This window comes from Chelonoidis abingdonii, chromosome 7 (assembly GCF_003597395.2).
Source record: "Chelonoidis abingdonii isolate Lonesome George chromosome 7, CheloAbing_2.0, whole genome shotgun sequence".
In the NCBI taxonomy this organism is placed as follows: domain Eukaryota; kingdom Metazoa; phylum Chordata; order Testudines; family Testudinidae; genus Chelonoidis; species Chelonoidis abingdonii.
This window is the reverse complement of record NC_133775.1, coordinates 69,717,119-69,745,036: the sequence shown is the minus strand read 5'-3', so window position 1 is coordinate 69,745,036 and position 27,918 is coordinate 69,717,119. Positions and strand designations below refer to the sequence as shown.

At 44.9% G+C, this 27,918-nt stretch overlaps 1 protein-coding gene across 3 annotated transcripts in view; it reads left to right on the top strand.

Annotated features, from left to right (window-relative positions):
• ATF6 (activating transcription factor 6) overlaps positions 1-27,918 on the top strand; it is a 376,474-nt gene that overhangs the window by 42,013 nt on the left and 306,543 nt on the right. For all 3 annotated transcript variants that reach the window (XM_075067999.1, XM_075067998.1, XM_032804925.2), the window contains one exon: positions 12,356-12,576. In XM_075067999.1, coding sequence (XP_074924100.1) covers positions 12,356-12,576 — 221 coding nt within the window. The remainder of the gene's footprint in view (positions 1-12,355; positions 12,577-27,918) is intronic.

Here is a 27,918-nt window from a genome sequence, read left to right as displayed (position 1 = left end):
TACAGCTTTTATATTGTGTTACACTGACTCCCACTATGCATATTCAGTAGAGGTTTCAGCCCCTTTTTCTTATTTATATTTTCTTATCCTACTAATGTTGGGGTGCCCTTCTCCCATAGGTTACTAGTCCTTTTACCTCAAGCTTATTAGCATGTATGTCAATTAGTTACCATGGCATCCTTGTGGTCTGACATCTGCTGCTGCTCCAAACTTAGCATATCTAAATCTGATATTAACTGGCATCTTGTGATTACCTGTCTGCACTTCAATCATGCTTGTTTATTACAGCATTTCATCTTGTGCTGTCTTATGATCTAGGATTATCCTGGTTAGCTGCATATGCTTTTTGGGCATTATGCCTTGATTAGTTTAGCTAAGCCAGGGGTCTCCAACTCAAATGACCATGAGGGCCACATGAGGACTAGTGCATTGGCCTGAGGGCCACATCATTGACACACACCCCCTCGCTGCTCCTGGCCCTGCCCCCACTCCATCCCTTCCATGAGACCCCGCCCCTGCCCCGTCTCTTCTCCAGGAGGAAGGCGGAGGAGCAGGGAAAGTGCTAAGCGCCACCAACAGCTGTTTGGCGGCTTGGTGGTGGGAAGCGCCTGGAGATAGGCAAGAAAAAAAAGAAGAGTAATATAGTAGTGTGACGTTATGAGTCTGATCTAATATCTCATTGAAGGATGACAGGGCCAGAAAGAGTTAATTAACTCACAGACTAACTAGGGTCGAACTTTAGAAACTGGTTAGAAAGATATGTAAATGAATAGAGCTTTGAAATGCAAGTCTGCATTGTTAGAGGTAGAAGGGTAGGTGTTTGCTCAGGTCTTGTGATGTAAGCAAACAAGGGTTGTTTATTGCTATGGTTTTAATTCAAACATCAAAAAAGGAATGACAACATTTAGGAAGATACTTGAGTGAAATAGTGTTATTGTCTGTGTCTCTTTGAAGGTTGTGGTAACCTGTATCTGAACTGTTTAATGGATAAATTACCCTGTGCTAATTGCCAGGATGTTTGGAAAGAGAATTAAGCCTATTGTTTTCTCAGGCAGAAAGGCTGCTGGAAATGTATAAGAACCTTGGGACTTGATTCTTCTGCATCTCAGATCTGCTGTGGGTTTCAAGAGGGGGAAACCTTAAGCCACAAGGATTGAGATCCCCAGTCACTGACTGGAGCCATCCTGAATATGGACATTAGACTATAACCTATGGACTATTTCTAAAAGGTCATCTCTACTATGTATCTGAACCTCAAGAATTGAATTCAAGTCTGTATGTATATTGATCTTTTAACCAACACTTTCTCTCTTTTCTTGTTTAATAAATTTTAGCTTAGTTAATAAGAATTGACTATAGTGTGTATTTTGGGTAAGATCTAAATTATAATTGGACCTGGGTATGTGGCTGATCCTTTGGGATTGGAAGAACCTTTTCTTTTATATGGTGAGATAAGATTCTCAGTAATCATCATCATATCTGACGTGTGTGTCTGGACAGAGGCCTGAGGCTGGGTACTTTAAGGGAACTGTGTGGTTTGGACTTCTAAGTAACCAGTGAGGTACTATAGAAGCTGTTCTGTGCTGGCTGGTAAATCTAAGTATGAAATATCCACCAGCATTTGGGGTATGTCTGCCCGTTTGTTTGCAGTTACACTAAACTGAGGACCTCACTGGTTCCCATGGGCAGCACCGGTCACAAGTAGTATAGTAATTAAAAAGTATGCTATTAAAATCAATTATTAACTTTTATTAACTTTAACTGTAATGTGAAAAGTCAGGCTAATTGTGCCAGTCATTTCAATTTTGGCCATACTGCAGCGTTTTGCATCAACCAGAACTCAGTATTAGGTTGATAATCCTGAGACGAAACAATCTCAGTGTTGTTTCAATGTTCATCAGTGAGCCTTGACCTTAACACAGATTTGTTAATCTTCATGGAAGAGAAAAACTGTTCACATATATATGTACTTCCAAACATTGCCATTATCCTTGCGGAAGCAGAGAATAAAATGGGAAATCTTTCTTCTGAAAGAAACCCGTAGAATACTGGAATTCCAACGTCTGTATACTTCTGCTTCAAAATGGTGTCACACTGAAGCTCCACTAACTCCATCTGCATTTCCTCTGCAACATAGTCAATTTCAAGAGCAAATGGAAAAAAGTTGAAAATGTGGTTCAAGTGCCTTGAAATCTTTAAACCGCAAATCAAACAGTTTGTGTAAGTTAGAAATGATCTCTGCGTATTCGTTCAAAGATTTGGGTTCAACTTTTCCTAAGGAATTCAGTCGAGAAGTGAACCAAATTGCCAGCAGTCAGCTGTTTCCCCCACAAAGTGAGCTTGACTTTGAATGACTTACACGGTCATACATCTATTATCACCTGTTTTCTACCCTGAAGTTTCAAGTTCAGTGCATTCAGGTGATCAGTTACATATGTTAGAAAAGCAAGGTTGCAAATAAAAGCGGAATCAGCAAGCTGTGGAACCTCCTTGTTTTTCATTTTCATGAAGGAATCAATCTCCTCTTTTGTGCAAAAAAACGCTTCAAAACATTTCCACGACTCAGCCATCTAACTTGAGTGTGTTACAGATGTTCCCCATATTCTCTGTCGTGCTTGCTAGAAAATAAATGAACTGTCTAATTCAGCCCTCATGCACGTATACAATTAACATTGTTTTAACAACTACATCCATAACTTCTTTCATCTGTAGACTTTTACTACACAGGACTTCTTGATGCAAAATAAAATGTGTACTGGTGAAGCTAATTTCTGGTATATTGAGGCTGTTCAGTTTGGTCTTCAATAATCCAACCACACCAACGTTTTCAGAGCACATTGATAGCACATCGTCTGTAGCCAAAGATACGAGTTTTTTCCATGGCAGCATAGCTTTTTGAATGCACTCTTCCAGTCCTTGAAATATGTCATGTCCTGTTGTGGTACCCTTCAGTGGCATTAAGTCTAGCAATTCTTCAGTTATATTCAAATTGCAATCCACACTTCTAATGAACACTGCACACTGTGCGGTATCTGATACATCTGTTCTCTCATCAAGAGCAACTGAATATGCTTCGAAGTCTTTTGCCATTTGAATCAATTGTTTTTGCACATTATCAGCTAAATCCGTTATCCTCAGGCAACAGTATTTGCAGACAAGCTTATATTGTCAAAAACTTTCTTCCTATTGGGACATAAAATTTCGTTGGCCTTCATAAGACATTCTTTTACGAATAAGCCTTCTGTAAAAGGTCGCAATGATTTAGTTATCATTTTGCTTATGACAAAACTTGCTCTTACTGAATCTTTGCTAGACTTGTTAATCCCCAAAAAGAAATTTCTTTGCTTGGCAAATCCTGCTTTAAGTTGCTGAACTTTTTCCTCTCAGATTTTTCCAGTGAATGCATCATATTTTTCATGGTGCATTGTGTCATAGTGCCGATGCACGTTACATTCCTTGGGAACAGCAATCATTTGATGACAAATAAGGCATTGAATTTTATCTTTTACCTCTGAGAAAATATAAATTCTCCCATTTGTCTTGAAAAACTCTCTTTTCTTCCATGAGTGTTCTTTTTTTCGACGAAGTCATCTCCAAGCGGTTTTAATAAAATATATACACTCAGTAAAGCCCCCTCACTGCACTGGACTGCACCACCACTCCACTCCTGCTCTGCCTTTTCCAGGGGTGGTAGGTTTGTAGAAATTTTGGTGGTGCCCAGAACCTGTCTTCCCCCAAACTCCGCCCCCGCCTGCCTAAGGCTCTGGGAGGGAGTTTGGATGGGGAGAAGTGTCTGGGGTGCAGACTCTGGGATGGGGTTTGGGTGCTGGGTGCAGGCTCTGGGCTGGGGCAGGGGGTGGGGTGCAGGCTCTGAGATGGAGTTTGGGGATGGGGGGGATGCAGGGGTGAGAGCTGTGGGGCTGGGGATGAGAGGTATGAGGCATTGAAGAGGCTCGGGGCATTGGAGAGGCTCAGGACTAGGGCACAAGGGCAGGGGAAGGGCAGCCTGCCCTGGCCCTAGTGAAGGGGGGCACTAGGACCCTGCGGCAGCAGGTAATGCCGGAAGCCATCAGCAGAGTCAGCATGAGCTGTAGGCTCCGGGGCAGTGAGGGGGCAGCAAATGAGGCTGGGGGACACTCGGGGGAGGCGCGTGGGGGTAGCAGGCAGGGCCGGGGAAGAAACCCGGCCCCAAACATTGGGGAGCAGTGCGCAGGGAGCTTACCCTCCATATAAAATAACTCGGGGGGGGGGCGGAGGGGCGGGGGTGAGGAGAGTTCGGCAGCTACAGGAAGTAACTTGGGGCGGGGGGAGCGCGGCCCGCGGGCCGTGTGTTTGAGACCCCTGAGCTAAGCTGTTGTACTAAAGGCCTTGAAGCTTGTAGGCTCTATGTGTTACTGCCTTAACTTATACCTGTGTCTTACCTAGCAAGTGCCTGTATCTATAGGCTACAGCCTGCACCAACGTGCTCTGCCACTGAGTACCAGCTCAGTTTGAGCCATGTCCTTGAGGAGGCAAGGATTTACCCTGTTCTCAGGCACAATATCAATGACTTTATGTGGATGCATAACCACAACTAGTAAAAGGGGCCATTAAGTGGCCCTTGGAGAAGAAACACTTAACTCTAACGGTAATGCATTGCAGAATCCCCAGTGCTTACATAACTGAGTATTCTTAACTTAACCTCCCAACTCTCCCCCCCACCCAGCCGTTTGCAGTAGCTGATGCTTGGGTGCAGTGTAAGCTCAGGGTGGTGAATTCTTGTCCTTGCTGTGTCTCCAGCTGCCTGTTTCTGTGACTGCTGTTGTCATAAATAGATAGCTAAGGGTTAATATTTCTTTTACCTGTAAAGGGTTAACAAAGGGAACCAAACACCTGACCAGAGGACCAATCAGGAAACTGGATTTTTGTGACTCTCATGTTTAATAGTTCTAGACGGTGGAACTTCTTTGGGTGGTTGGTTTGGTCTTTGTTCTTATTTCACCCTTCTCGCTCTTCTCGTCTGTGCTCGATGGAGTGAGATGTCTTCTTTTCTGATGGCTCCACGCCTTCTTTTACCTTCTGTTACACGTCGTGCATACAAAGGAAAACGCATAGGTTTATATTATTGTTGTATTTACATGTGATGTAGCTTGATGGACGATTGTTCATAATGGATATCTTTTTGAATCAGACCTGTTATATTCATATTTCTTATAAGCAATAGCCCTGCATTTAGACTCTTGAATGCAGAGTTTAATATTCTATGTATTCTTTCTTTTTATATAGTTTTCTTTTATAAAACTGGTTTTGAGCGTTTTTCTCTGGTTAAAGCTACGGCGACACGGAGGGACACATCTCTTTTGTGTTAGCTTGATAGTTTGAATGCATAGCTCAGGGGGAAGGTAAATTGCCCTCTTGGTTTGTATTCAGGAGTTCAGCGTACCAGTATCGCCCAGGCTAACCGAGGGAGGAACGCTGGGACTGAGAACAAGGAGACAGGGGGAGGAACTTGTTTTTTGGAGGCTCAGGGCATCTGAGTCTTGGAGGTCCCCCAGCGAAAGGTTTGGGGAGACCAGAGAGTTTATCAGGTACTCAGAATCCTGATTGGTGGCAGCGATATCAGATCCAAGCTGGTAATTTAAGCTTGGAGGTTTCATGTTAGCTTCTCAGTTGATGAACGCTAAGGTTCAAATCTGAGTAGGAGGCTATTACAGCTGTGCTAATAGGATTTTCTTCACAGGTCTGAGCTGCTCATACAACCACAGCCAGGCTGAAAACTTCTTCTGCTCCCTGGGCCATCTCCTAGCTCGGGGTTCAGGCTTCATTTGGCCCTACTTCCTCCAGCAGCAGCAATATGTGCTCCTTGCTTAAACTTGTACAACCTTCTTCCAGCACTGCCCCTGTGCCAGTCAGTTGGCCCACCACGAACTAGATGGCCTGTCCCCACATGAGCAGGGCTAAGCTCCTGCTCTGGAGCACCATTCCCATCCTCCAATAGGATGTGGGCTGGCACAGTAAGTCAGGGTTAATTTTTCTGTGGGGGTGCTGGGGTGAGCTCCTTTTCCAACTTGCCCTCTAATTAATCAGGGCCCACTGGAGGCAGGAGTGGCTCTTTCCCATTACCATTGTGGAGTGGGAGCTCCACACAGCAGAGTTCCCTGCAGAAGGAGAGGTTGTTTGCCAATAAATGTAGTTCTTCAAGGGATGATTCCTGATGTTCACACTCTCCTCCTTGGAGTTCCCTACATGTTCTTGGGCTAGAGCTGAGGAGAGAGGTCCTGAGGTGCTTAGGGCTAACACCAACCTCTATATAACCTCTGAACATTCGGTGCCTCAAAGTGATGCTTGTGCAAGCCCCAACAGGGCATTAGGTTCTGCATCATTGCAGTGCAGTTGCCTTTAATCCCGTGAGTGTGATTGTGCAGAGGTAAAGCTACGTGTAATGGTAAGTAGCCTTTTTCCCCAGAGTTAAAGCACCTGTGTTCTATTCCTGGCTTTGCAACAGATTTTCTGTGGTATCCTTGGGCAAGTCACTTTATCTGTCTGTGCCTTGGTGTCTCCATCTCTTACTGGGGATAACACCTCTATTGTGGGGGTGAGAAGAATATTTAATAGACTAATTAATATTTATAAAGTGCTATATATTAGTCATATTTGGAGTTAATGATAAGATCATAAGAGTGGCCCTACTGGGTCAGACCAAAGGTCCATCTAGCCCAGTATCTTGTCTTCTGACAGTGGCCAGTGCCAGTTGTCCCAGAGGGAATGAACAGAACAAATAATCATCAAGTGATGCTTCCCCTGTCGCTCATTCCCAGGTTCTGGCAAACAGAGGCTAGGGCAGAGATGGGAAAATTTTTTGGCCTGAAGGCCACATCAGGATTCTGAAACTGTATGGAGGGCCGGTTAGGGGAGGCTTTGCCTCCCCAAACAGCCAAGCTTGACCCAGTCCCCACCCCCATCCGACCCCCCCTGTTTCTCACCCCCTGATGGCCCCCCCAGGACTCCTGCCCCATTCAACCCCCCTGTTCCCTGTCCCCTGATGACCCTCCCTGGACCCCTCCCTCATCCACCGGCAACAGACAAGGATCAGGAGAGTTCCTGATAGAAGCCAAATAGGCATGAGCTAGATAAAAAGTCAAGAGCAATTCTCTATGTAACGCAGTGGCAGCATATCCAAGCAAGGAGTGTGATAGTCCCTTCCCAGAAGTGAGATGGCTGTCCCTAGGGCATATTAATTACAAGAAAAGATTCAAAGCAAATTTAAGTACTGCGGAGACCAGAATCAACAATGGAAAGAGTTCAGAGGGGGTGGATTAAAATGGAACGTTGCTTTTTTTTTTTTTTTTATGGGGCTAGCAATCACTATCTTCTCCAAAATAATGATGACTACAACCTTTCTGAAGGGGGAGGAATTATTAAGTAGGTTGATGCCAAGAGAGGTATACCACGGTGTAATGGGATGCATAAAGGGAAATAAAATCTTAGACTAAACATCAGAACGTCAAATAAGAACGGGCATACTGGTCAGGACGCATGGTCCATCTAGCCCAGTATCCTGGTCCTTCCTACAGTAGCAATGCCAGGTGCTCAGGGGAATCTGAACAGAACAGGGCAATTATCAGTGACCCCTGTTATCTAGTCCATCAGCTTCTGGCAATCAAAAGGCTTAGGAACACCCTGGAGCATGGGGTTGCATCCGGGCTGACCATCTTGCCTAATGGCCATTAATGGACCTATCCTCCATGAACTTACCTTAATTCTTTTGTGATTCCACTTACAGGGACACCATAATCCTGCCCATCCTGGCTAATAGCCATTGATGGACCCTATCTGTCCATGAATTATCTAGTTTTTTTTAACCTGTATAGGTCTTGGCCTACAACATTCCTCTGGCAAGAAGTTCCAGGTTGACTTGTGTTTGTGTTGAAGAAATCACTTTTTACCCATGTTTTAAACCTGCTGCCTATTATATCAATTTGGTAACCCCCCCAGTTCTTGTGTTGTGAGAAGTAGTAAACAACACTTCCTTATCTACTTTCTCTGTACCAGTCATGATTTTATAGTCCTCAATCATATCTCCCCTTAGCCATCTCTTTTCGAAGCTGAAATGTCGCAGTCTTATTAATCTCTCCTCAGACGGAGGCCATTCCATACCCCTAAACATTTTTGTTGCCCTTTTCTGAACCTTTTCCAATTCCAATATATCTTTTTTGAGATGGCGTGACCAAATCTGCACACAGTATTCAAGATGTGGGCATGCCATGGATTTATATAGAGCAATATGATATTTTTCTGTCCTATTATCTATGCCTTTCTTAGTTATTTTCAGCATTCTGTTACCTTTTTTGACTGCCGCTGTGCATTGAGTGGATGTTTTCAGAGAACTATCCACAATGACGCCAAGATCTCTTTCTTGAGTGGTAACAGCTAATTTAGACCACATCATTTTATATGTAAAGTAGGGATTATCTTTTCCAGTGTGCTTTACTTTGCATTTATCAACATTAAATTTCATCTGCCATTTTGTTGCCTAGTCACCCGATTTTGTGAGATCCTTTCGCAGTCTGCTTGGGACTTAACTATCTTGAGTAGTTTTGTATCATCTGCAATTTTTGCCACTTCACTGTTTACCCCCTTTTCCAGATCAGTTATGAATATGTTGAATAAGATTGGTCCCAATGCAGACCCCTGGAGGACACCATTATTTACCTCTCTCCATTCTGAAAACTGACCATTTATTCCTACACTTTGTTTCCTATCTTTTAACCAGTTGCCAATCCATGAGAGCACCTTCCCTCGTATCCCGTGGCAGTTTACTTTGCGTAAGAGCCTTTGGTGAGGGACCTTGTCAAAGGCGTTCTGAAAATCTAAGTACACTATATCCGCTGGATCCCCTTGGTCCACATGCTTGTTGACCCCCTCAAAGAATTCTAGTAGATTGGTGAGGCATGATTTCCCCTTACTAAAACCATGTTGTCTCTTCCTCAACAAATTACGTTCATCTGTATGTCTGACAATTCTGTTCTTTATTAGTTTCAACCAATTTGCCCAGTACTGAAGTCAGACTTACAAGCCTGTAATTCCCAGGATCGCCGCTGGAACCCTTTTTGAAAATTGGCATCACATTAGCTAGCCTCCAGTCATCTGGTACAGAAGCTGGGTAAAATGATAGGTGACAGACTACCGTAGTAGTTCTGCAGTTTCACATTTGAGTTCCTTCAGAACTCTTGGGTGAATACCATCTGGTCCTGGGGACTTATTGCTGTTTAATTTATCAGTTTGTTTCAAACCACCTCTAATGATACCTCAACCAGTTTCTCAGATCTGTCACCTAAAAAGAACGGCTCAGGTTTGGGAATCTCCTTCACATCCTCAACCATGAAGACTGATGCAAAGAATTAATTTAGTTTCTCCGCAATGGCCTTATTATCCTTGAATGCTCCTTTAGCACCTCGATCGTCCAGTGGCCCCACTGGTTGTTTAGCAAGCTTCCTGCTTCTGATGTACTTAAAAAAAAAATTGCTATTACTTTTTTAGTCTTTGGCTAACTGTTCCTCAAATTCTTTTTTGGCCTTCCTAATTGTATTTTTACACTTCATTTGCCAGTGTTTATGCTCCTTTCTTTTTTCTTCACTAGGATTTAACTTCCACTTTTGAAAAGATGCCTTTTTGCCTCTCACTGCTTCTCTTGCTTTGTTGTTTAGCCACAGTGGGTCTTTTTTAGTTCTTTTGCTGTGTTTTTTAATTTGGTGAAGTTGGGCCTCTATTATGGTGTCTTTAAAAAGTTTCCATGCAGCTTGCAGAGATTTCACTTCTGGCACTGTACCCTTTAATTTCTGTTTAAGTAACTGCTTCATTTTTGTGTAGTTCCTCTTCTGAAATTAAATGCTACAGTGTTGGGTCGCTGTGGTGTTTTTCCTGCCACAGGGATATTAAATTTAATTATATTATGGTCACTATTACCTCTTGGGCCAGGTCCCGTGCTCCACGTAGGATCAAATCAAGAATTGCCTCTCCGCTGATGTGTTCCAGGACCAGCTGCTCCCAGAAGCAGTGATTTAAGCTGTCAAGAAATTTTCTCTGCATTTTGTCCTGAGCTGACATGGACCCAGTCAATATGGGGATAATTGTAATCTGCATTATTATTACTGAGTTTTTTATTTGAATAGCCTCTCTAATCTCTCTGGGCATTTCACAGTCACTATCATCATCTTAGTCAGGTGGTCGGTAATATATCCCTACCTGTATATTCTTATTATTAGAGCATGGAATTTCTGTCCATAGAGATTCTGTGGTACAGTTTGATTCATTTACAATTTTTACTACATTTGATTCAATGCCATCTTTCACATATGATGCCACTCCCCCACCAGCACGACCTGTTCTGTCTTTCTGATATATTTTGTACCCTAGTATTACTGTATCCCATTGATTAGCCTCATTCCACCAAGTTTCTGTGATGCCTATTATATCAATATCCTTATTTAATATGAAGCACTCTAGTTTACCCATTTTATTATTTAGACTTCTACCATTGGTATATAAGGACTTAAAAAACTTGTCTCCTTTTAGCTGTCTGCCATTACACGATGTAATTGAATAAGACTCTTTTTTATTTGACTGTTTCTGCCCGTATTTTATCATTTTCTATCCTCTCGTCATTACTAGGACTTAGAGATTCTCTATTAATAGATTCTCCCCTAAGGGATGTCCGAACCATGTTTTACTCCGTCCCTGTCGGCTTTCCCCCAGCCCTTAGTTTAAAACTGCTCTACAACCTTTTTAATGTTAAGTGCCAGCAATCTGGTTCCATTTTGATTTAGGTGGAGCTCCCCCTTTCCCAAAAGTTTCCTCAGTTCCTAATAAATCTAAACTCCTCCTCCCTACACCATTGTCTCATCCTGACTAACTGGCCCTATGTGTGGAACTGGGAGCATCTCAGAGAATGCTACCATGGAGGTTCTGGACTTCAGTCTCTTACCTAGCAGTCAAAATTTGGCCTCCAGGACCTCTCTCCTATCCTTACCTATGTCATTGGTACCTACATGTACCATGACCACCAGCTGCTCCCCAGCACTACACATAAGTCTATCTAAATATCTTGAGAGATCCACAACCTTTGCACCAGGCAGGCAAGTCACCATATGGTTCTTCTGGTCATTGCAAACCCAGCTATCTATTTTTCTAATGATCAAATCGCCTATTACTAATACCTATTTCTTTCTAATAGCTGGAGTTCCCTCCCCCGGAGAGAGATCCTCAGTGCCCGAGGATATCCCAACATCATCTGGAAGGAGGGTCCCAACTATGGGATTGTTTCCCTCTGCTCTAGTTAGATGTTCTCATTTGCTGGGACTTTCATCCTCCTCAACAGCACAGAGGCTGTCAGACCGGGGGTGGGACCGTTCTACTGTGTCCCAGAAAGTCTCATCTATGTACTTCTCTGTCTCCCTCAGCTCCTCCAGTTCAGCCACTCTGGTCTCCAAAGCCCGTACATGGTATCTGAGGGCTATGAGCTCCTTGCACCAAATGCACACGTATGCTACCTGCTCATAGGGTGCAATAAACTGGGTAGCCCCCACTCTGTTGCTGAACTTCTGCCTGCATTCTCTTTTTCCTCCTGCAGTTGGTTCCTTTGTTGTTGTTTTGTTTATATTAAGGGGGTGTTTTTGGCTTTTAAGTTTAAAGAAAGTTGAGTTCTAGCCCCTGCTCACACTCCCCCTGTAAAAAACTCCCTCGCAAAACTCCCCAGTTAGCCGCTCCTGGTCAATAGCTTCTCTGGTCACTTAGAAATGGGCTTTTTAAAGCCCTAGTCTCCCTGAGTAGCCCCGCCCCCTAGTTAGGGTTGATGGGTACTAAAAGGCTTAGGGATCACAGCCTCCTTAAGGCTGCCACACTTGTTGTAGTGACACCAACAGATGTTTACTCTTATGAGTCCTCAGGAGCCAGCACAGTTCTGAGAGAGTGATCTGAACTCTATTCTGCCTTGTGTATCATTAGCAAAACTGCCAGCTAAATTCTCAGTGCAAAATCCGATTACCAGTTATGGTGAAAGAGGCGAAAAAGTCTAGATGGATTATCTGATCCCAGATTAAGTTTGTGGTGTAGGAGATGGAAGAGTTGTGTTTTGGTTTATAAACTGATGTGAAATATAGGGAATAAATATAGAACCCTGCAGACTTGTTTTGTTTAACTGAGTTTTGTTTGAGAGTATATTGATGCTTTAAAACTGGGAGCAGTGCCAAGTGGTTTTGGGAGTGAAGCCCCCCTACCCTCACATCAAAACCACCCCCCACAAATTGATAGTATAAGAACATATTCCCCATCCCCCACTGAACACTCAGTGACCATTGTCTTTCTGTCTCCATTCTAGGTCAGCCAGTGGTGCTTTCTCAGTCCACTGTGGTGCAGCTCCAGACTCCTGGAGTTCACCCTGCATCTCAGCCAGTCATTGCTGTCACTGGAGGGACCACGCAGCTGTCCAGTCACACTGTGAACGTACTGGCACCAGCTACAGGAAGCAGTTCAGTGAGTGGAAAAATAGCACTGGCTAAACCCCTCCTCCAAGCCACTACGCAAACTACAGGCGTGGATGTAAGTTCCAGCTGTTTTATGGTAGTTAATTTAGGTTTGAAACCCCCTGTCCCCTCAGCTACTGGCGCATGGTGTGGGAGTGCTTGTGGGCTGTGCAGCCTTAGGAAGAAGGTGTCTTGGCTCCGCTGGCTGGAGCTCTAAAGTGATGGGTGCTTTCACACTGCTGGTGTCTGGGGCTCAGAAGCCTCACTTGGCAAACAGTTCCATTGTCTAACTACCCAGGAAGAAATATTTTCCTAAAGTCTAACCAGGAAAGAGGGTGTGTGAGATTGCTGGATACCTTTAATTTTTTTTTTAAGACAGTCTAGTGGTTCTCAAACTGTGGGTCACGACCCCAGAGTGGGTCACGACCCCATTTTAATGGGGTCACCATGGCTAGCGTTAGATTTCTGGGGCTCAGGACCAAAGTCAAAGCCCAAACCCCACTGCCTGAGTCTGAAGCTGAAGCCCAAGGGCTTCAGCCATGGGCAGCGAGGCTCGTTACAGGCCCCCTGTCTGGCGCTGAAGTCCTTGGGCTTCGGCTTTGGTCCCCCTACTCAGGCCAGTGGGGCTCAGGCTTTGGCTTTGTACCACCACTCTCCCACCTAGGGTGGCAGGGCTCGGGCAGGCTCAGACTTCGGTCCCCTCTCCTGGAGTTGTGTAGTAATTTTTGTTGTCAGAAAGGGGTTGCGGTGCAATGAAGTTTGAGAACCGCTGCACTAGTCTGTGCTTTCTGTATGTGTGTGTATGTATCATTGGTAAATCACTGAATGGGTAAAACATTGACTTTAAGACAACCCAGCCCCACATTTGTGGGCCTTCACCCATCTCTAGGACCAAACCCATGCTATTGTAGAAAGTTCTGAAGTATTCGGATGAAGATTTTACTGATAGTCTTTATTTCTGTGTATTCTTGGCCTGAGACTGGAAATGCCCACATGCCACAAGTGAGGAGGGCTGCCTCTGAAGTTAGGGCACTGTACTGGGATTTGGGAGATTTGAGCTCTGCCACAGACTAATTGGGTAACCCTGGGCAACACACTTAACTTCTTTGTTCCTCAATCCTCCAGTTGCAAAATAAGAAAGTATATTATCCTCTTCTTCCACCTTTTACTGTTACTAAATATTTGTATTATAATAGCACTAGTTGGGCTGGGTGATGTACAAACACAGCACAGATGTGATCCCTTCAGACGAACAGACAAAGGGTAGAGGATGGGGATACAACATACAAGCAAATGAGGGGAGTGAAGAATTGGCCCAGTGTTATGTGGATGGTGATGTGTTTATTTTATTGTGGTTAGAGGATAGGAGGAAGGGAGTAGGAAAAGGAAAGAAGAAAGAATAGACACAGCTTGTCACTTCTCTAGCCTTGGTGAGCAGGCTGGATTTCATGACAGAGGTGAGACTTGAGGGGTTTTTGCCTTTGTCTGTCTTTTCTACTTAGACTGTTAGCTCTTTAGGGGCTCTCACTGTGTAGACATATGGAGTAGTTCAGCAGGGTCTTGCCGTGGGTTGGGGCCTCTAGGCAGTACTATAGTTCACAGAATAAAAATGCTCTCATGGAAGCAAAGGAGTCTGGTTTCTAGCCTGATCTTGGAGACTCAAGCTGTTAGGATAGTATCTAATCCCAATGTTTAGAAGTTCACCCTTGGGTTTAAAAAGCTGTCAGGTAGCAGTCTATCCTTTTCCACAAGAGGGTCATGTGAAAACAGGAAATATAGTTAGGCTGGCAGAATTCTGTTTTTAGTTTTTGCAGTTCTATTGATTAACATATGTGTTTATATTTGAATTTTTAACTATTTTATTTTTATAGCTGCAGAAAATTAAGAAGGAATATGGGAAGGGTTGAGGTTAGGGTTAGCTGTGATGCTGACAATGAGATTTCAGGGGCTCCCTTTATGGCTGATGTGCCCAAGACACTGGGGCACAAGGTTCAGGGGAGTCTGCGATATTGGTCTGGTGGAGCACACCCATGCAACCAGGGCTGCAAGGACGAGCCCCCGGCTGCAGGTGAGGCCACTCTGCTACTGAACAGTTCCGGACTGAGGATGGCTACTGCACTCCTGGCTGGTGAAGGAGGGAGCAGGCTGCAAGGGGTGCGTGGGGGAGGCTGCACTTCCAGCAACTGCCCAATGCAGTGGTCCCCAACCTTTTCGTCTGGCGGGCCCCAGACAAAGGACCGTGGTGGCGGTTGAGCATCTACTGAAATTCGGCGGCATTTCGGCGGCGACGCCTCTCGATGACGCCTCTTGTCAGTGGCAAGCGACGTCATCGAGAGGCGTCACCGCTGAAATGCCACTGAATTTCGGCGGCATTTCGGCAGATGCTTAACCACTGACCAGGACACGGACACATTTAGATGGCGCCCACGGGCACCGCGTTGGGGACCCCTGGCCCAATGGATATGTTGTTTGTTGATTTCAGTGTCCCAGGTGAAATTAACATGTACTGACATCAATGCATTTAAATTGAATCCTGCCAGGCTTAAATATAGTGCAGGACCTGCAGTGTTTTTAGAATTAGCTATAAATGAGCCTTAGCAGGAGGCAAATTTAGCCAGGTATTCTTGTTAGGTGGCTTCTGTTGTTCAGCAGATACTGTTCCTGAGAAGACACCAAAAGTGGCAGCAATGATCGGCTGTTACATCTTTGAAAATGATATAGATGGTCTTCTGAAGTTTAAAACATTTGTAGCAAGAAAATAACTTGGAATCCACTTGTAAATTAACAAAGATCAGAAAAGTAGTGACCTGTTTGAGTTGGATTGCTTTGCAGAATGATTAATGGCACATAGCAAAACAAAGTTATTTTGTTTAAGGTATGTTAAGCATTGCTGACTTTTTCAGAGCTTGCAATAATGAATGAAAGTGCAAGGAGTGCGTTCTTTCATGCAAAAAATAAACATTTACAAAGTATGCTAGAAACAACACTATATGGGAAAATGTTTTCTTAGAGTGAATTTTGTTGGACAGACTGGCCTCTGTGTATTTATGTTGCACAGAACATACAATTTGGGATGTGTACTATATCTTTCGAAAGATGTCAGGGTAAGCTCCATGTCTTCAACTCCTTTCAGCCAAGGATTTCAAGGCATTTTGCAAACCCTTATTGATTCTTGAGGTATGTCTCGGAGGTTGTGTTCACCCATGTCAGTTTTGGGCGGTTGATTGGGAACTCACCCTCTCATACCTGAGGTGTTTTGTTGAGCATCACCAACAAGTATGTGATCCCAACCTGATGGGTTTTGCCACATGCTCAGGATTTCACTGGTCGCCATATGTGGGTTCGGGAAGGAATTTTCCCCTGGGTCAGATTGGCAGAGACCTGGGGGGGTTTCGCCTTTCTCTGCAGCATGGGGCACAGGTCACTTACAGGTTTAAACTAGTGTAAATGGTGGATTCTCTGTAACTTGAAGCCTTTAATCCATGATTTGAGGACTTCAGTAACTAAGCCAGAGGTTAGGGGTCTATTACAGGAGTGAGTGAGTGAAGTTTGGTGGCCTGCGATGTGCAGGAAGTTAGACTAGAGGATCATGATGGTCCCCTTTTGGCCTTAAAGTCTATGAGTCTAAGTCTTGTTATTTCCTTGACTATTTTGGCTTATTGAGAGACTGAGGGGCTGACAAATCTACTGAGGCTATTCTGGGGACCCCAAAAAGGCTTGAGTAGTGGCTGTTGGGATGCCAATTGGGGCCAACTGGTGCGTGGGCCAGGAGTCTTCTAGGACTTGCCCTGGCATCTCCTAATGAGAGAGGGATATTAGGGTCCTCAAGAAGCAACAAAGAGTCCTATGGCACCCTATAGACTAACAGACATATTGGAGCATAAGCTTTCATGGGTGAATACCCACTTTGTCAGACAGGATCCTCAATGAGCTTTCCAAGTGGCTTAGGTTATCAGGTGACTTAAGAACCTTCCAAGGTTGTGTGGGAGGGAGTTTTCACTTTCTGGACCCTCTCAACAGAGATAGGGGCAGAAGGAAGCAGCCCAGTGGACCAGGGAAAGGATTCATCTTTCACTGTACTTCCCTCCATGTGGATAAGGCAGCTTCTCCCACTCTGCACTTCTGCTGACTCCCAAGCCTCTTGCCAGCTGACCTTTCCAGGTGATCCTCAGTCCTGCAGACAGTATGAAGTCAACAGAAGGGGAGCTGCACTACTGTAAAACTCAGGCTCTCTGTGACAGGACCTATACAAATTCACAAGAGTGGGCCTCTATTTGTGGACCATTGGAGGTTTGCAGCACCAGGGCTCTTCTCATGGAATGGTGAGTAAGAGCCACGGTTAGCAGGAGACTTGATAGCTAGCAGACCATTGGTCTAACCCAGTTACTGAAACTGGATACAGTCTCCTCTTTGCATTTCTCACTTGCTGCCTGGATAACATTGCAGGATCTGAGGCATGGGGAGTGAATCTGGGCTGACTACAGAACAGAATGAAAAAAACCTATTCTTAGAAATAATTCATAGTTGAAAATAATCATTGACTAATCCTAAGCATGAGCCATAGCTTTGTGATTTTTGTAGTTGTAGGAGGATGGGAATGAAGGGTCTTGCTAGAGATAGTGTCGATGGATATGCAAACCCCATTCCCCTTTCAGGGTGGGGTTGTGATACCACTGCTCTTACAGTCTCCCCAACAGCCTCTAGGCCAGTGGTCTCCAATCTGTTTATAGCTATGATCACTTTTTGAATCTAAGGACAACCCAGGATCTACTCTGCCCATTTCCTGAGGCCCCACCCTTCCCCAAAGCCCCACCCCACTCACTCCATCCTCCTCTCTCTCTGTTGTTCGCTCTCCTATGCGTTCACTCACTTTCATTGGGCTGGAGTAGAGGATTGGGGTTTGGGAGTGGGTGCGGGCTCTAGGTTGGGGCCAAGGGGTTCACAGTGTGGGAGGGGGCTCTGGGCTGAGCCTGGGGCAGGGGATTGGGATGCAAGCTCTAGGAGGGAGTTTGGCTGCAAGAGGGGGCTCTGGGCTGGGGAAGAGCGTTGGGATGCAGGAGGGAGTGTGAGGTGCTGGCTCTGGGAGGGGGATTGGCTGGGGCGGGGGTTGAGGTGCAGGAGGGAGTATGAAGTGCTGGCTCTGGTAGCGGGGTCAGGGCAAAAAAAGTATGACATGTTTTCAGAGCTCATGCAGTCCTCCCACATTGATAGGGTACAGCTAAATGCACAGAGGCATTCGGTGGCAGAGGCCAGGAAAGCATATAGTGAGCGTGATTGGAACACGCAGGAGAAAATGCTGAGGCTAATGGGGGAGCAAACGGACATGATGAGGTGTCTGGTGGAGCTGCAGGAAAGGTAACTAGAGTACAGACCCCCTGCTGCATCCATTGTGTAACCACGTGCCCTCCTCGCCAAGTTCCATATCCTCCTCACCCAGACACCCAAGAACGCAGGTGTGTGTAGGGGAGGGAGGCTTCAGGCACACTACCACCCAACTCCAGGGGATGGCCCAAGCAACAGAAGGCTGTCATTCAAACAGCTTTGATTTGTAGTGTGGCTACAATATGCAATGTGGCCTTGTCCTTCCCTCCTCTCCCATCCCACCCCGTTATCAAACCCTTTGTACACCCAGGCTACCCTTTACTAGTCAGCGTTGTCAGTGGTCTCAAGTTTTTTTTAATAGATAAAGAATGAATGGATTCAGAACAATACGGACTTTATTTCCTGTGCCAGCTGTGGTCGAAGGAGGGAAGGGGGATTGGCTTACAGGGAAGTACGTTAACCAAAGGGGGCAGTTTGCATCAAGGACAAACGCACACAACTGTCACACCGTAGCCTGGTCAGTCATGAAACTGTTTTTCAAAGCCTCTCTGACGCACAGCGTGCCTTGGTATGCTCTTCTAATTGCTCTGGTGTCTGGCTGCTCAAAATTTGCTCACTATATGCTTAGAGGCTACTAAGCGATTTGCCTCAGCCTCTTACCCCACTATAAATGTCTCCCCCTTACTCTAACAGATATTATGGAGCACACAGCAAGCATCAATAACAATGGGAATATTGCTTTCGCTGAGGTCTAACCTACTCAGCAAACTGCACCAGCGCCCTTTTAAACATCCAAAGGCACATTCTACAACCATTTTGCACTTGCTCAGACTATAGTTGAACTGCTTCTTACTGCTGTCCAGGCTGCCTGTGTACAGCTTCATGAGACATGGAGCAAGGGTAGGCTGGGTCCCCAAGGATAACTATTGGCATTTCAACATCCCCAACAATTTTCTGGTCTGGGAAGAAAGTTCCTTCTTGCAGCTTTCCAAACATCCTAGAGTTCCAAAAGATGCGAGCGTCATGCACCTTTCCCAACCATCCCACGTTGATGTTAGCTCTTGTGATCTACCATTGCTTGCAACACCATTGAGAAGCACCTCTTGCGGTTTATGTTCTCTTTGGCAAGGTGATCCAGTGCCAAGATAGGGATATGAGTTCCGTTTATCACCCCACCACAGTTAGGGAATCTCATTGCAGCAAAGCCATTCACTATGACCTGCATATTTCCCAGAGTCATTACCCTTCTTTGCAGAAGTGCATTGATTGCCCTGGCTACTTGGATCACAGCAACCCCCGCGGTGGATTTGCCCACTCCGAATTGATTCCTGACTGACTGGTAGCAGTCAGGCATTGCAAGCTTCCACAGGGCTATTGTCACTTGCTTCTCCACTGTCAGGGCAGGTCTCATCTTGGTATTCCTGCACTTTAGGGCGGGGGAAAGCAACTCACACAGTTCCATGAAAGTGGCATGCAAAAGTTTCGCAGCCATTGGGAATCATCCCTTACCTGGAACACTATGGAGTCCCACCAGTCTATGCTTGTTTGCCGGGCCCAGAATTGGCGTTCCACTGTATCAACATGCCCCAGTGCTGCCACGATATCCCAATTGCCACATCCTGTGCCTTCAGGAACGTCTGTGTCCATGTCGTCCTCACAATCTTCCTTGTGTGGGCGGCTCCCAACTAGGCTCTGCACATACTGCAGGACAATGCGTGAGGTGTTTACAATGGTCACAAAAGCAGTGTGCAGCTGAGCAGGTTCCATGCTTGCCATGCTGTGGCGTCTGCATGGATAACCCAGGAAAAAAGGGGCCAAATGATTGTTTGCTGTTGCTGTCAAGGAGGGAGGGATGGGAGACTGATGACATGTACCCAAAACCACCTGCGACAATGTTTTTGCCCCATCAGGCATTGGGAGCTTAACCTAGAATTCCAATGGGCAATAGGGACTGTGGGATAGCTACCTACAGAGCACCACTCCATGAGTCGATGCTAGCCAAGGTATTGAGGATGCACTCCGCTGACCTAATGCACTTAGTGGGGACATGCACAATCGACTGTGTAACATTGCTGACTAAAGATCGACTTCTGTCAAATCAGACCTAATTTCGTAGAGTAGACATGCCCTCACACTATTGGGGAAAGGCACAGTGCTGGTTATATTTGTGTGTGTGTGGGTGGGAAAAAGGAAAAAACTGTATTGAAAAGCAGATTCCACTATTTCATCTCCAGTGCAAACAGTGTTAAACTGGGGGCTCTGCGAGGAATCTGACTGTATGAACAGACAGCTCTGGTATCACTTTCAGATGGATTTTGCAGTGAGATTCTTCTGCCAAATTAGCTGGGCATCAGGCATTTAACTACACAGCCCTGTTGGCAACATTTTAGCTTTGGTTCTGGCTGCGTGGTGGTGTCCTGCTCTTAGATGAAGGTAAAGTGATTAAATACCTGTTTTTCTAATTAGCTGACCTGGCTGTTTCTTTCTGAAAGAAACATCTGTATTTTAAAAAAAGAGAAAAAAAAAGTTAAAACAAATCATTTCAAGCCTCCTAGAAGAAACCCGGGAATGAGAGGCTTGGTAAAACGTTGTTCTCCAAGAAATGGCCAATGGACAAATAATGGTGAAAAAAGGCAGGAGAGAAAATGCAATGACTGAACTTTAACAGAATGTGATGTGAAATATGCATTTAGGCCCCCTCCTTCATTGACGCAGATGGGCATAGTGCCACTGATTTCATTGGAACTGCACTGTTTGACACCTGCTGAAGAACTGACTCTTTATGTTGAACAGGAAAAAGATGTTAGTGAATGGCTGTGTAGGTGCTGGGTGACTTTGTGGTATGCTACTGCCCCTTCAATAGCACTGAGACATTCCCCATCCCTTCCCCATTACCTCTTCTTTTTTATATGGATATTTCCATCCTTTTTGGCTGGTTTCAGTTTTTCTGGCATGCAGAGAGAGACAAACTGCTCCTAATGTTCGTTCCAGTTTCTCTTATTTTCCTATTTTAAACAAATTATTTTCCCACTCTTCTTGTCTGTTGATGGTAAAGCCATTTTTGCTAAACTTCTTTAAAAACCTCACATAATATTTTAAAAGCCATAAGACTATATATTGGTTCCAGACCTGCTGGAAAAAGTGAATGCAGCCTTGCTCCTGCTGTGGAATTTCTCTTTGGGGGTTTCTTAGGGAACGAGTGAACCTTCCACTACAAAGCATTCTTGCTGCAAAGCACGCCCATCTTTGGATGAAATGATACTATGTATCAACAGACGCATCAGCCCTGTGGGTTGAGCCAAAGCACAATTAAATACACCACACATTTAAGAAATAAGCCTCAAAATGTTCAAAGTGCCCTAAGAGATTAATATAAACTTCCAAAAGGAGAGTTTTCAGAGCCAATGTTGAATCTCTTCTTTTGGCACTGCACCGTGAGGTTAAAACTCTCTTCCAACAGATGAAAGAGATGAGACAGTGAAAGGGATGTGGGGCTCCTCTCCTCTCTCCATTCCCTTCCTGATCGCTGTTTAACTCCACAAGCCTCCACATCACCCAGTCTTCCACAAATTTGGCAGCACTTTTGACTCTGCTCTCTTTCTTCATCATCCCCTCCCATGCCTGCATCCAGGCTGCTGCCAGTCTTTATTAGGTCCTCTACTCTGCTGTCTCTAAGGCCTGCGCTGTGCTCTCTATTCTGACTGCCAAAATTTTGGTCTGTACCTTGATGCTCTCCTGCCATGGGTCCTGATTCATAGATTACCAGGTCAGGAGGGACTAGCTGATCTCCTGTGTAACACAGGCCATAGGACTGTCCTGAGTCAGTTCCTCTTTGAACTAGAACAGATCTTTTAGAAAAACATCCAATCTTGATTTAAAAATTGGCAGTGAAGAAGAGTCCATCCAATGCTTAATTGTCCCCATTGTTTAAAAAAAATTGCCTTTCCAGTTTGTCTAGCTTCAGATTCCAGCTTCTGGATCTGCTTAACCTTTGTCTGCTAGACTGAAGAGCCCAAAGGACTTAAGCATGTGCTTAACCAAAGTCAATGGGAGTTAAGTCTGTATTTAACTTTAAGTGCTATCTTGGATCAGAATGCGCTTTAAACACATTTATATGCTTTGCTGAATGGGCGCCTTAATTACTGCAAATTCATCCCTTTTTCTTCCTCTCTCCCTGTTTGCAGTTTATCAAGAATGCCATTGCTAAAACAATCTTCCTTTCCTTCTGCTTGGCTCCTGCTCTCTCTGAACCCTTTAATTGTTTTGAACTTACTTTCCATATCAAATTGTGCTCACGTTGTAGACTTGTGCAGCTGTGCCCCACTTACATTACTTTTCTCTTCCCACGCCTTCCCTTCCCCTCACTATCTGTGCTCCACTCAAACGTCTCAATTAGTTACTCCCCTTGTTTCCTTGTCCCACTCTCCTTCCCTGCATTCTTCCATACCATTCCTTTCTGCTTGGAATAGGCAAAGCTCAATGAATTTCTTGAGCATTTGAGGAGCATTCCAACTGCTTATAGAAATGCTATTCGTAACAGTTACATAACATTTGAGAATCATTAGCGTCTAGTTTGACATTAGCATTTGTTAATCACTTCTAAGCATTTGTATGAACCAGATTATTTAAATGAAAACTTACTTTTGAACAGTTCAGTCACAGCTTCATGAGGAATTGAACTTTCCTTTGCTTACCTATAAATCCAGGCCCCTCAGCTGAAAAACCAGCTAGTTGTTTGGTGTTATCTTTTTTTTTTTTTTTTTTTAAATCCACCTGCTTTAATACCAGTGATTTCAGAAACATGTAATAAAAATCTAGTTCTTTGGAGCAATAGATAAAATTTGCAACTCTCTCTTCTCAGAGCACTGTGCTCCTTTTAGAATATGGACACTGTATGTCCTGTTGTTAGTGTTGCTGATGTTGCAGTATTGTTAATGCTGCTAGTGTTGCTGTTCTTGGAGCTCCAGTGTCAACTGCACTAGCGGAAAGTGTACAGTGTGGATTCAGCAGACCTCAGTGTTGTTCATAAGAAAGACCACAGGCTTGGTTCCTTGGCTGAGGCACTCGGTCAGGTTTATTGTTGACAAAAGCACAGTCCTAGTGCCCCATAGGAGCTACATATACATTACCACATGTATGCCCGCAACAGGGTATCAGCTCAGTCAACATAACATGATGCTGTCCTTTAGGCTTGCACAAAGATGCTCCTCCTATGACTTCTCCTTTTATACATTGATACAAAAAGTTCCATATTGCACTCTAGATATTGTATGCAATGTTGTTGCAGCTTTGTTGGTCCCGGAATAGTCCGCTGAAATGTGTTAACTACTTACGCTAAGCAATCTCTTCAAACCTTATATTTAGCAGTGACACTTTGAGTTAGTTTCCTAGATCTGAAGAACTCGGTGTAAGCTTGAAAGCTTGTCTCTCTTACCAACAGAAGCCGGTCCAATAACAGATATTATCTCACCCATCTTGTCACTCCAGATGTTGTTAGTTACCACTCTTATACAGTAACTGCTCACTTAACGTTGTAGTTATGTTCCTGAAAAATGTGACCTTAAGGAAAACGATGATAAGCAAATCCAATTTCCCCATAAGAATTAATGTAAATGGGGGGGGTAGGTTCCAGGGAAATTTTTTTCACCAGACAAAAAACTATATATATTACACACACACACACACACACAGTATACATTTTAAACAAACAATTTAATACTGATTGTGAAGCTTGGTTGAGGTGGTGAAGTTAGAGGGTGGAAGAGAGTGGGATATTTCCCAGGGAATGCCTGGTGGTTCTCAAACTTTTGTACTGGTTACCCCTGTCACATAGCAAGCCTCTGAGTGTGACCTCCCATATAAATTAAAAATATTTTTTATACATTTAACACCATTCTAAATGCTTGGGGCAAAGCAAGGTTTGGAGTGGAGGCTGACAGCTCATGACCCCCCATGTAATAACCTCGTGACCCCCTGAGGGATCCTGACCGCCAGTTTGAGAACCCCTGTGCTAAATGATGAACTAACACTGGGCTGAGCCCTCAAGGGTTAACACATTGTGAGAGGCTACATTAACAACACTCTACAAGGCAGCAGGAATGGAGGGGAGGGGAGATAGCATAGCAGACAAAGACAGATACACACCTTGTGTGTGGGAGAGAGAGAGAAATGCACACTGCCCCTTTAAGTAAGCTGACCCACTCTTAAGTGTATTGTCTTTTTAAGTGGATCCGGAAGTTGAGACAGCAGCAGCTCAGCAGCTGCTGCCCAGGATCTCTGTCTCTCTTGTATGTCCCCACCCTGCTCTATATGGAGAAGAAGGGGTAAGCGGAGTATTGGAGCAGGGGGGATGGGGACACCCTGACATTAGCCCCCCCTCTCCCACAGCAAGCAGGAGGCTCTGGGAGCAGCTCCAAGGCAGGGGGCAGGAGGAGCACATAGCAGTGGGGGGAGGAATAGCTGCAATTGCTAGCCTGCTGGGTGGCTGCAGCACAGGAAACTTAGGGGAGCAGGGAGCTGATAGGGGGAGCTGATGGGGGGCTCGCGATCCACCCTGGTTCCAAGCCCCCACCAGCTAGCTGCAACAGGCTGCTCTTCCTGCAAGCAGTGGACAAAGCAGGTGTCTGCCAAAGGACCTTAGAAGGAAGCATTGCACAACTTTAAATGTACATGTTCCCTAATTGATCAGCAATGTAACAACGAAACAACAACAATTAACCGGGAGGACTTTAAGTGAGGAGTTACTGTACCTTGAACCTGCGAGTTAAGAGAAAACATCCTTATCCATTATCTGGTAATCTCCTTGTTGTTTTGAGGAGTTGGTGTGTTTTTGTACCATCTCTTAGGCATGTGTTTATGTAGTTACTTGAGAGAGCTGTGTGTTTTTTGTACTGTTCTTTCCAGTCTGGAATGTGCTTACTTGGTTAGCTGACACCTGGTATGTTACTATTCTGACCTACTCTGGTTCATACTTTCAGTTATGTCTGTCCAGCAAGGCCTGCAGGCCTAATGGTACATTACATGTCTAGCAGTGCAACTTCTCATTGCTTCAGTATATGCTTCTGAGCCCTTTATTAAGGATGTTTTGCTAAAATATATGTTATAGAATTGGGGGTGGGCGGAGTTTTATGGCCTGTATTATGCAGGAGGTCAGACTAGATGATCACAAGCGTCCCTTCTGGCCTTGGATGCTGTGAATCTATATAGTTATTCCTAACTTCATCCAGCATATCCTAGTCCATCTGTGTATACAAAACTGTTGCCAATTTGGAACCAAATTAATGACTGGATCAGCAGATGACAGTCCATTTTAGGTGGGGTTTTGCCTGTTTCCACCAGTAAAAAATCTACAATTCTTGGTGTTGAAGTAGAGTTAGGTGCTAATCTGATAGGTAGCAATCTGAAGAAATAATATGAGAGGTCAGACCCACAACACTTTTGTATGTTTAATGAGGAAATGGACCTTTTCTGGTACATAAATGTCAAATAGTATTATTTTCTTATTGCTAATATTTCAGGAGCTTTGCCCTGGGGGATGCTACCAGTACCAATAAGTAGGCACTAAAAGGATTACATGTTTTTTGTGACTGTAGCATGAACCAGATATGATGGTTACAACTGCACAGATGTAGCTCTCATAAGAACATTCTAACAGATTTCTTTGTTTGCTAGTCTAAGCAGATGTCCCAGGATAAGAGAAACATTGCAGGACTTCCTCTTTTATACTCTAGCAACATAAGCTATTAACAAATTAATACTCAGCTCTTCAGATGAATTGGGTTAGAATGGAATAAGATCAGCTGATAGTGCAATGTGTGAAGGCAGAATACTGTGCTTCTCTGCTCTCAGGCTTCAGTAATAAAGCTCACCAACAGTAAGAAAGTGACAGCCTTTGAGTGAAACCAAACAAGAAGAGTCAATTGTTTGGACAGCAACACAATTAATTCCAGTGGAAAAATGGGGAAGAGGTTTGAAAAAACAGCCATACCTATTGCATTTAGATGTTATAATGATCTGACCAAACAGTTGGCACATGAGGGAATACAATATGCATGTGTTCCCATAGGGCCTTGTGGTTAGTATTCTGAACTGCCGTGTAACAGACAGGGCCTCAGTTCTATCTCCCAGCCTTTAGTCTTTAAAAAAAGTAAGCAATTCTCAGCGATCTAAAACAGGTACAGCAGAGGTCTCTTATTACAGAATTTTAGGCTCTGGGCTGTATTCATACATTTCAATGAAAAATAAAAGCCTCTTGGGGAAGTTATACATTACTGCTGAGTTACATAGATAAGTAGATGAGAGAGTATGTTTGACTTGGGTAGAAAAAGCAATATTTATAGAGCTTTGTACTTATCCAGCTTAGAGGCATCTCCAAAAGTATCGTATTTTTCATAAACCAGCACAGAAAGCCAGCGCACGTAAAGTTAGATGGTCTTGTCTTTTAATGTGCCCATTGTCTTTTCCATGTGGGGGCCTAAAACTCTGTGTGGGGGTTTCTTTCTCTTCTGTTATGTGACTAGTACATGTCTTGCTAATGCTTACAAATGAGTAATTGCTGTCTCATTTTTTCATGGGATAACTCTCATCAGATGGTAAACCCAGCATTATCCAAAGTAATTCCATAGGAAGCTTAGTTCAGGTTATCTGAAAAGTTAGTTCTTTTAGTACTTGCTCAGGTCGATTTCATTCTAGGTGTGCACGCACCCATATGCATGGTCATTGGAGATTTTTGCATTAGCGGTATCCATAGGGCCGGCTGTGGCACCCCCTTAAGTGCCATGCTCATGTACTGGTATATCAGGCACCGCCGGTCCTACTCCCTCTCAGTTCCTTTTTACCGCCCATGGTGGTTAGTCGGAGTACCTTTCTTGCTTTGCAAGGGTTGCAGTTTTTTGTCTTTGGACTTTGTGCCTTAGGGCTCTATTTATACTTATTTCTTCAGTAGTTGGTGTTACATACCTGTTAAGTGTTTTTAGTTGTTAGTAGTTAGAGTTCCAGTGGGGACTTTGCCCCTGCTGGGGCATGCTCCAGTTTCCGGGGTCAAACCCTGCACAGATTATAACAGGCCTAACAGGCAGTTGTCTCAAGCGCTTGTGGGAGACACATGTAAAAGACAAGTGCCGTTTCTGTGAAAACTTTTGGCTCCGCACACAGAAAGATTGGGATATTCGAATTCCGGCTCCCCTCAGGGAGTCCACCTTCTGTCCAGCCTCCGAGCGATCTCAACAGGATTTGCCAAGCATCTTGGCATCAGTGCGAAGTGCACCCTTGGCACCAAGCTCCGCCCAGCACCATTCCCCATCGCGCCATCTCCACCTCTGCACTGCCGATCACTGGAGCCACTGCGAAGATAGCCTGGGACTCGCCATCAGTCGCCGGCACCAAGATCGCAGTCTCCGTCGTCTCAATGTGGATCACTTACAGGGAGGTGCCAGTCCCCTTACTACTGGTACCGATCACTTTCCTGCTGGTTGCCATCTCGACACTGATCCAGGTCGCCTACACCGTGGGAGCATTCTCCATCCTGCCTCCAGTCATCCCGACATCAGTCTCCAAGTCTCTGGTCCCAGTCCCCTCCTACTGGGCACCATTATCTGTGGTCTCTAGGCAGACCCATGTGTCCACAGCCCCTCTGTGGTCTCTGGAAGGTGGTTCCTCTGGTACTGAAGGATGGTTTAGCCTCCTGCCTAGACCTCAACTGCGTGACCTGTGAGACTGAGACCGCAGTGCCAGCGCAGTGGCACCCAGGTCAGTGGTCCGTGCATTGGCCTTGTTGGAACTGTGACAAAGTTCCTCCTCTACCTTGGTGGGTCCTGCGCTTATTGGCAGATTTGCTCACCTCAGTGATCTTCCCCTCTGGTGGAACCCACACTCTGGGTCAACACCTGTGTGTGATCAGGAGTTGGGAGGTTTGGGGGAGACCTGGGCTCGGCCTCTACTCCGGGTTCCAGCCCAGGGCCCTGTGGATTGCAGCTGTCTATAGTGCCTCCTGTAACAGCTGCATGACAGCTACAACTCCCTGGGCTACTTCCCCATGGCCTCTTCCAAACACCTTCTTTATCCTCACCACAGGACCTTCCTCCTGGTGCCTGATAAT